Here is a 10,241-nt window from a genome sequence, read left to right on the forward strand (position 1 = left end):
GGTCGGTTTTGCCTATAGGCTACTTTGAAGACATGCCTCATATCAAATAAAACATTCAGGTTTCAAACAATTATGCATTCAAAATGCATATTGGCTCCAGCTCACATTGTATGGTGGTGGGTGATGCGTTGATAGTGTTGGCTGCACCTGAGGCGCGCCTCAATAACCAGTTGAGGAAAACATTTTTTTTGTGCTATTTTTAATTATGCACAAAAGCTGTTTTCAGCATGTGTTTGCATTTAGAATGCTAAAAGCACATGTTCTACTCCAGCAGCATCAACTGTAGGAGCTGCAGGAGAAACCCCCTCCAGTGTAGGAGCTGCAGGAGAAACCCGCTCCAGTGTAGGAGCTGCAGGAGAAACCCCCTCCAGTGTAGAAGCTGCAGGAGAAACCCCCTCCAGTGTAGGAGCTGCAGGAGAAACCCAGTCCAGTGTAGGAGCTGCAGGAGAAACCCCGTCCAGTGTAGGAGCTGCAGGAGAAACCCCATCCAGTGTAGGCGCTGCAGGAGAACCCCCCCTCCACTTTAGGAGCTGCAGGACAAACCCCCTCCACTGTAGGAGTGCAGGAGAAACCCCCTCCACTGTAGGAGCTGCAGGAGAAACCCCCTCCACTGTAGGAGCTGCAGGAGTAACCCCCTCCACTGTTAGAGCTGCAGGAGAAATCCCCTCCACTGTAGGAGCTGCAGGACAAACCCCCTCCAGTGTAGGAGCTGCAGGAGAAACCCCCTCCACTGTAGGAGCTGCAGGAGAAACCCCCTCCAGTGTCGGAGCTGCAGGAGAAACCCCCTCCAGTGTAGGAGCTGCAGGAGAAACCCCCTCCACTGTTAGAGCTGCAGGAGAAACCCCCTCCGGTGTAGGAGCTGCAGGAGAAACCCCCTCCAGTGTAGGAGCTGCAGGAGAAACCCCCTCCACTGTAGGAGCTGCAGGAGAAACCCCCTCCACTGTAGGAGCTGCAGGACAAACCCCCTCCAATGTAGGAGCTGCAGGACAAACCCCCTCCACTGTAGGAGCTGCAGGAGAAACACCCACCACTGTTGGAGCTGCAGGAGAAATCCCCTCCACTGTAGGAGCTGCAGGAGAAACCCCCTCCACTGTAGGACCTGCACGATAAACCCCCTCCAGTGTGGAGCTGCAGGAGAAACTCCCACCACTGTTGGAGCTGCAGGAGAAGGGGGAGAGGTCCAGGATTCAGCCAGTAGAGGGGACAGGACCAGGATTCAGCCAGTAGAGGGGACAGGTCCAGGGTTCAGCCTGCAGAGGGGACAGGTATAGGGTTCAGCCAGTAGAGGGGACAGGTCCAGGGTTCAGCCTGCAGAGGGGACAGGTCCAGGATTCAGCCAGTAGAGGGGACAGGTCCAGGGTTCAGCCAGTAGAGGGGACAGGTCCAGAGCCAGTAGAGGGGACAGGTTCAGGGTTCAGCCAGTAGAGGGGACAGGGCCAGAATTCAGCCAGTAGAGGGGACAGGTCCAGGATTCAGCCAGCAGAGGGGACAGGTTCAGGGTTCAGCCAGCAGAGGGGACAGGTCCAGGGTTCAGCCAGCAGAGGGGACAGGTTCAGGGTTCAGCCAGCAGAGGGGACAGGTCCAGGATTCAGCCAGTAGAGGGGACAGATCCAGAGACAGTAGAGGGGACAGGTCCAGGGTTTAAAAAAAATATATATATTTCACCTTTATTTAACCAGGTAGGCTAGTTGAGAACAAGTTCTCATTTGCAACTGCGACCTGGCCAAGATAAAGCATAGCAGTGTGAGCAGACAACACAGAGTTACACATGGAGTAAACAATTAACAAGTCAATAACACAATAGGAAGAAAAAAAGGGGAGTCTATATACATTGTGTGCAAAAGGCATGAGGAGGTAGGCGAAAAAATTACAATTTTGCAGATTAACACTGGAGTGATAAATGATCAGATGGTTATGTACAGGTAGAGATATTGGTGTGCAAAAAAGCAGAAAAGTAAATAAATAAAAACAGTATGGGGATGAGGTAGGTAAAAAAGGGTGGGCTATTTGCCGATAGACTATGTACAGCTGCAGCGATCGGTTAGCTGCTCAGATAGCAGATGTTTGAATTTGGTGAGGGAGATAAAAGTCTCCAACTTCAGCGATTTTTGCAATTCGTTCCAGTCACAGGCAGCAGAGAACTGGAACGAAAGGCGGCCAAATGAGGTGTTGGCTTTAGGGATGATCAGTGAGATGCACCTGCTGGAGATGGTGCTACGGATGGGTGTTGCCATCGTGACCAGTGAACTGAGATAAGGCGGAGCTTTACCTAGCATGGACTTGTAGATGACCTGGAGCCAGTGGGTCTGGCGACGAATGTGTAGCGAGGGACAGCCGACTAGAGCGTACAAGTCGCAGTGGTGGGTGGTGTAAGGTGCTTTAGTGACAAAACGGATGGCACTGTGATAAACTGCATCCAGTTTGCTGAGTAGGGTGTTGGAAAATTTTTTGTAGATGACATCGCCGAAGTCGAGGATCGGTAGGATAGTCAGTTTTACTAGGGTAAGTTTGGCGGCGTGAGTGAAGGAGGCTTTGTTGCGGAATAGAAAGCCGACTCTTGATTTGATTTCCGATTGGAGATGTTTGATATGAGTCTGGAAGGAGAGTTTACAGTCTAGCCAGACACCTAGGTACTTATAGATGTCCACATATTCAAGGTTGGAACCATCCAGGGTGGTGATGCTGGTCAGGCGTGCGGGTGCAGGCAGCGAACGGTTGAAAAGCATGCATTGGGTTTTACTAGCGTTTAAGAGCAGTTGGAGGCCACGGAAGGAGTGTTGTATGGCATTGAAGCTCGTTTGGAGGTTAGATAGCACAGTGTCCAAGGACGGGCCGGAAGTATATAGAATGGTGTCGTCTGCATAGAGGTGGATCAGGGAATCGCCCGCAGCAAGAGCAACATCATTGATATATACAGAAAAAAGAGTCGGCCCGAGGATTGAACCCTGTGGCACCCCCATAGAGACATCCAGAGGGCCGGACAGCATGCCCTCCGATTTGACACACTGAACTCGGTCTGCAAAGTAATTGGTGAACCAGGCAAGGCAGTCAACCCGAAAAACCGAGGCTACTGAGTCTGCCGATAAGAATATGGTGATTGACCGAGTCGAAAGCCTTGGCAAGGTCAATGAAGACGGCTGCACAGTACTGTCTTTTATCGATGGCGGTTATGATATCGTTTAGTACCTTGAGCGTGGCTGAGGTGCACCCGTGACCGGCTCGGAAACCAGATTGCACAGCGGAGAAGGTACGGTGGGATTCGAGATGGTCAGTGACCTGTTTGTTGACTTGGCTTTCGAAGACCTTAGATAGGCAGGGCAGGATGGATATAGGTCTGTAACAGTTTGGGTCCAGGGTGTCTCCCCCTTTGAAGAGGGGGATGACTGCGGCAGCTTTCCAGTCCTTGGGGATCTCAGACGATATGAAAGAGAGGTTGAACAGGCTGGTAATAGGGGTTGCGACAATGGCGGCGGATAGTTTCAGAAATAGAGGGTTTGATTGTCAAGCCCAGCTGATTTGTACGGGTCCAGGTTTTGCAGCTCTTTCAAAACATCTGCTATCTGGATTTGGGTAAAGGAGAACCTGGAGAGGCTTGGGCGAGTAGCTGCGGGGGGGCGGAGCTGTTGGCCGAGGTTGGAGTAGCCAGGCGGAAGGCATGGCCAGCTGTTGAGAAATGCTTGTTGAAGTTTTCGATAATCATGGATTTATCGGTGGTGACCGTGTTACCTAGCCTCAGTGCAGTGGGCAGCTGGGAGGAGGTGCTCTTGTTCTCCATGGACTTCACAGTGTCCCAGAACTTTTTGGAGTTGGAGCTACAGGAGGGGACAGGTCCAGGATTCAGCCAGTAGAGGGGACAGGTCCACAATTCAGCCAGTAGAGGGGACAGGTCCAGAGCCAGTATAGGGGCAGGTCCAGAGCCAGCAGAGGGGACAGGTCCAGAGCCAGTAGAGGGGACAGGTCCAGAGCCAGTAGAGGGGACAGGTCCAGGGTTCAGCCAGTAGAGGGTAGCAGAGTATTGAATGCACCCAGCTGTCTGTTTGAACTACTGGGACACCGCTCAGACACCTTTGCTTACCCCACAAGACAAGTCTAGAACAGACTATTGGAGGTGCACAGTACTACATAGAGCCATGACAAGCAGTAAAATCAGATTTAAAAAACAGATCAAATAAACATTACGGAACAGCAGGGACTGTGAAGAAACCCAAACATAGGCACAGACACGTGCAAAGACACACGATAACATACACACACATGGATTTAGAACTGTAGATATGCGGTGGAGTAGGGGCCTGAGGGCACACAGTGTGTTGTGAAATCTGTGAATGGATTGTAGCGTTTTTAAAATTGTATAAACTGCCTTAATTTTGCTGCACCGCAGGATGAGTAATGGGGATCCATAATAAATACAAATACAGATCCGGGGCTCAGCCAGCAGGGGGCAGCAGAGACGACAGGTCTCAGAGCTTTACCTCAAGACCCAGCTCAAACCCCATCACAACACCATGACGTGCTTCAGCACCAACCCCAGCTTCAACAGCACCCCTCACACCAACACCAGCTTCAACAGCACCCCTCACACCAACACCAGCCTCAACACGACCCCTCACACCAACACCAACCTCAACACGACCCCTCACACCAATGCCAGCCTCAACAGGACCCCTCACACCAACGCCAGCCTCAACAGGACCCCTCACACCAACGCCAGTCTCAACAGGACCCCTCACACCAACGCCAGCCTCAACACGGACCTTCACACCAACGCCAGCCTCAACAGGACCCCTCACACCAACTCCAGCCTCAACACGACCCCTCACACCAACACCAGCCTCAACAGGACCCCTCACACCAACACCAGCCTCAACAGGGCCCCTCACACCAATGCCAGCCTCAACAAGGACCTTCACACCAACACCAGCCTCAACAGGACCCCTCACACCAACGCCAGCCTCAACACGACCCCTCACACCAACACTAGCCTCAACAGGACCCCTCACACCAACGCCAGCCTCAACAGGACCCCTCACACCAACACCAGCCTCAACACGACCCCTCACACCAAGACCAGCCTCAACAGGACCCCTCACACCAACGCCAGCCTCAACAAGACCCCTCACACCAACGCCAGCTTCAACACGACCCCTCACACCAACACCAGCCTCAACAGGACCCCTCACACCAACGGCAGCCTCAACAGGAGCCCTCACACCAAAGCCAGCCTCAACAGGACCTGTTCCATTCATATACTAACCAGATCATTTCTAGTCCCCCAGTGGAGAAACCTGTCTTTTCTCTATCTTCCACTCCTGTCAGGTTGAACTTGAGCAGTAACTTCCGGTGAGCCTCCATGGGTCACCACGGCAACCCTAGCCACCTCCCTAGAGCTAGTCACTGGATATGTGTTTAGCAAATATTTATACTACATGAAACTTATCTTCAAAATAAAGAAAGGATGAAATAATATAATTGAGCAGTATAGTTAGTATGTTAAATTTAAAATAATATGACACATGAAATATAGAACGTATATCATTAAAAATATATATATATTTGACATTTCATACTTGTGCACATTTTTCTGAAACAAACAATTGTATTTTCCAGATCATAGTGGGGGGCAATAAAGTACCATTTAAAAACACCCACAAGTTGCTATGAGACAAGGCCAGGGCAATGAAATAGACTGTGCATTACAGAGTAAAGAAATTGTAATATGAACGGGTTTACTGAATGAGTTTGAGTTTGAGTTTGTTTGCTGATACCTCGGAGGACAAGTAAAATACCAGGTGTAATGCAGGATGTCCTGAAACAAAGTTACTATATGGCCACTATGCTGCAGCACACTATGCATTAGGAAATGGACAGAGCAAATATCAAATTACACCCTAATCCCCAGACAGAAACCCTCCAAACATTCACACCATGTTCTTCTATGCAGTCAAGGTAAATGGCAACTAGGACATTTCCTTCTGTGAACTCATTCCCAAAGGTGAACAATGCTGTTAGGAGCCACTGAACAGACTAACCTTAGCTGGAAAGTGATGCCACAACTTTATTTCAGTTACTCAGATGCATTAACACAGTCAGACTAGAGGATGTTAAAACACTCATGTCTCTTCTCAGGGAGCCGTGAGAAGCAGGTTGAGTGGGAGAGAACGACCAAGTGTTGGTAAATCCACCAGTCTGACAATCTGTCAAAGTGTTGGTAAATCTACCAGTCTGACAATCTGTCACAACAAAGTGTTGGACAAACTACCAGTCTGACAATCTGTCAAAGTGTTGGCAAATCTACAAGTGTGACAATTTATGGAGACATAAGAGGACTGTGTAGTTTGGTATCAAGTGTGTGTGTAATAGCTAACTTCTGCAGTAGGTTACTCTAGACAATCATCTCCAGCTGCCGTGCATACTCTATGACTTGTGAAGCCAGCTCGGTGGAGGGAGAGTTGACTTCCTCTGTCCTCTGCTGTTGGCTACTGAATGAGTAGTAACCACCTGGGCTCTGGGTCCAGCCCCGCTGTAAAACACAGACGCATATTTAATACGATGAGAGGTTCTGGGTCCAGCCACCGCTGTAAATCACATACACAAATTTAATACGATGAGAGGTTCTGGGTCCAGCCACCGCTGTAAATCACATACACAAATTTAATACGATGAGAGGTTCTGGGTCCAGCCACCGCTGTAAATCACATACACAACTTTAATATGATGAGAGGTTCTGGGTCCAACCTCGCTGTAACACACAGACACAACTGTAATATGATGAGACTGGACTAAACTCAAGTTCTAAGGATCGGCCGTTCTTTAAAGCTAACTCCTATGGTCCTTTGTCAAGCACAAACAGATTTTGGACCAGGCTAGTGTTCAGTAGGGTTACAACAGAGTAGAGCAGATATTAATTAAACTCTGTCATGTTGTTTGTGCAGGAGAAGAAAAGCACTCTGGTAGTTTCATTGAAATGGATCTGTTTATAAGCCTTCTCTATGCACCCAGAAATATCATCACTGGAAAACACACACAAGGATCACACCATGCCATTGCTAGACCACAAGGATGACTCAATGAATCCATGCATCTGCCATTTCCAGACAATATCAATTCATCCAATGTCAGAAATCATTCGGTCTCTTACAGGATGGTGCTTAGCAGAATATCTATGAAGAAGGTGTAGCTCTCAGCAGGGATGTTACTGTAACAGTGCTCTTCTTGCGTTGTGTACAATCAGTCATTGACACGGAACTCCAACATGTACCACCAGTCATGTAGATTTATTCTTATTGGAACAGCACAAAATTGCACGTCATGCAATGCACGGCTCACTATCCAACTCTGCACTCACGCACTGTACAAAATATATGAACCCCCCCACCAGACACAGTAAGTTGCTAGCTAGTACTGGCGGGAATTCTTTACAACAAAATGCACAACAAATATTCTCCAATAAACCACTGCATCTTATGTGTGATGTTCGAATAACATTTACAAACAATTTGATATAAATTGTACATTTCAATCATCACTTGAGAGTATAAAAATCACTTTTGATGTACAGTGCTTGTTCACTGGGACGATTCTAACTGGAACATCCCCCCCCCCCCCATAAGCAAGCTACGCAAACCAGCCAATAAGATGCCATGTTGAGTAGGTGAAGGCAAGACAAACTCAAACCAAAAACCCATTGGCTTAACAATAAAGTGGCAAGGGGAATCACCAATATAACCCTGTTACATTACCTTTGGCCCGACACACTTTGTTGTAACTTCCTTCCATCAGGTACTGACATGAAGATAGTGAAAAGTTAAAAAGGCATTCTACAAGCCAGCTGGAATTGCCATGGTTCCACAAAGACAAAGAGAAAAGAACAAGCAAAGAAGCGATATACATATGGGTCATTACAGTAGAAGGTAGAGGCTCCTAATCCGTGACCTGATCTCTTATTTCTGAGGCTCTGAATACATGTGTGGAAATTAATTTCTGTCATTTTTCTCATGCCAAAACTAAATGCCAAAAAGATGACATTCTCAATGTCACTAGGGAAAACGCACACAAACCCAAAAAATGAAGCGCCACTACAAAGTCAAAACATTATTTAGTTCTGTACAATTTGCTTGATGTTGCAGACCAGTGACTTCGGTATATCGACATTAGCTAGCTAGCTTATGTTAACATGCTAGCGACTCGTCAGAATATGCTGCTACATAATAATCAGCTCTCATTAGCTAGTTACCTGGCTGGATAGAGTAGCAAGCGCCAGTCCAATGGAAACCGATGCAACCCTGCTGGCTAACAGCTAGCTAAATGAGCTCACTGGTCCCTATGAGAGTCAAGGCTTTAAGTGCCATCGTGCAGAAAAAGGAAAGAAAATACTGGTTGATGAGCTAGCTAAGTTAGCTACCATTGTGCGTGCACAAATGCATAACGAGTCAGTGACGACACATTGTATCAAAGTCAAGAAGGCATACAGAATGGACTGCCTCTGGGACTGGACTGCCCCATCTAGCTAGCTATCTAGTACAAGGGGGGTACAAAAATGCAGGTACAGAAGCATAGGTCATACAATTATATGTTCTTCTAGTCAATGACAATACATGTTGCAAAGAAAATACCTGCATCAAATCTCTAGTTGTGTTGTTGTGCATAGGAAATTGGACTCCTTAACATGTATTTATGTATTTATTATGGATCCCCATTAGTTCCTGCCAAGGCAGCAGCTACTCTTCCTGGGGGTTTATTATGGATCCCCATTAGTTCCTGCCAAGGCAGCAGCTACTCTTCCTGGGGTTTATTATGGATCCCCATTAGTTCCTGCCAAGGTAGCAGCTACTCTTCCTGGGGGTTTATTATGGATCCCCATTAGTTCCTGCCAAGGCAGCAGCTACTCTTCCTGGGGTTTATTATGGATCCCCATTAGTTCCTGCCAAGGCAGCAGCTACTCTTCCTGGGGTTTATTATGGATCCCTATTAGTTCCTGCCAAGGCAGCAGCTACTCTTCCTGGGGTTTATTATGGATCCCCATTAGTTCCTGCCAAGGCAACAGCTACTCTTCCTGGGGTTTATTATGGATCCCCATTAGTTCCTGCCAAGGCAGCAGCTACTCTTCCTGGGGTTTATTATGGATCCCCTTTAGTTCCTGCCAAGGCAGCAGCTACTCTTCCTGGGGTTTATTATGGATCCCCATTAGTTCCTGCCAAGGCAGCAGCTACTCTTCCTGGGGTTTATTATGGATCCCTATTAGTTCCTGCCAAGGCAGCAGCTACTCTTCCTGGGGTTTATTATGGATCCCCATTAGTTCCTGCCAAGGCCGCAGCTACTCTTCCTGGGGTTTATTATGGATCCCGATTAGTTCCTGCCAAGGCCGCAGCTACTCTTCCTGGGGTTTATTATGGATCCCCATTAGTTCCTGCCAAGGCCGCAGCTACTCTTCCTGGGGTTTATTAAGGATCCCCATTAGTTCCTGCCAAGGCAGCAGCTACTCTTCCTGGGGTTTATTATGGATCCCCATTAGTTCCTGCCAAGGCCGCAGCTACTCTTCCTGGGGTTTATTATGGATCCCCATTAGTTCCTGCCAAGGCAGCAGCTACTCTTCCTGGGGTTTATTATGGATCCCCATTAGTTCCTGCCAAGGCAGCAGCTACTCTTCCTGGGGTTTATTATGGATCCCCATTAGTTCCTGCCAAGGCAGCAGCTACTCTTCCTGGGGTTTATTAAGGATCCCAATTAGTTCCTGCCAAGGTAGCAGCTACTCTTCCTGGGGTTTATTAAGGATCCCCATTAGTTCCTGCCAAGGCAGCAGCTACTCTTCCTGGGGTTTATTATGGATCCCCATTAGTTCCTGCCAAGGCAGCAGCTACTCTTCCTGGGGTTTATTATGGATCCCCATTAGTTCCTGCCAAGGCAGCAGCTACTCTTCCTGGGGTTTATTATGGATCCCCATTAGTTCCTGCCAAGGCAGCAGCTACTCTTCCTGGGGTTTATTATGGATCCCCATTAGTTCCTGCCAAGGCAGCAGCTACTCTTCCTGGGGTTTATTATGGATCCCCATTAGTTCCTGCCAAGGCCGCAGCTACTCTTCCTGGGGTTTATTATGGATCCCCATTAGTTCCTGCCAAGGCCGCAGCTACTCTTCCTGGGGTTTATTATGGATCCCCATTAGTTCCTGCCAAGGCAGCAGCTACTCTTCCTGGGGTTTATTATGGATCCCCATTAGTTCCTGCCAAGGCCGCAGCTACTCTTCC

General features: G+C 48.3%; 1 protein-coding gene across 1 annotated transcript; it reads right to left on the reverse strand.

Moving 5' to 3' along the window:
- Positions 1-276: 276 nt before the first annotated feature.
- LOC116353728 (loricrin-like) lies at positions 277-4,496 on the reverse strand. The gene is made up of 2 exons (XM_031791466.1): positions 4,473-4,496; positions 277-1,158 (listed from the first exon to the last, which is right to left on the reverse strand). Exons 1-2 carry the CDS (start codon positions 4,494-4,496, stop codon positions 277-279), a joined length of 906 nt encoding a protein of 301 aa, XP_031647326.1.
- Positions 4,497-10,241: the final 5,745 nt, after the last annotated feature.

The sequence above is a fragment of the Oncorhynchus kisutch genome, linkage group LG15 (assembly GCF_002021735.2).
Source record: "Oncorhynchus kisutch isolate 150728-3 linkage group LG15, Okis_V2, whole genome shotgun sequence".
NCBI classification, from domain to species: Eukaryota; Metazoa; Chordata; class Actinopteri; order Salmoniformes; family Salmonidae; genus Oncorhynchus; species Oncorhynchus kisutch.

What these genes read in the sequence shown, in the direction of transcription:
- LOC116353728 (XM_031791466.1), bottom strand. Translation starts at nt 4,496, where the DNA reads ATGGGGTTTGAGCTGGGTCTTGAG. An exon ending in GGTTTGAGCTGGGTCTTGAG is followed by an intron (nt 1,159 to 4,472) that starts GTAAAGCTCTGA and finishes CTTCTCCTGCAG; the next exon opens with CTCCAACAGTGGTGGGAGTT.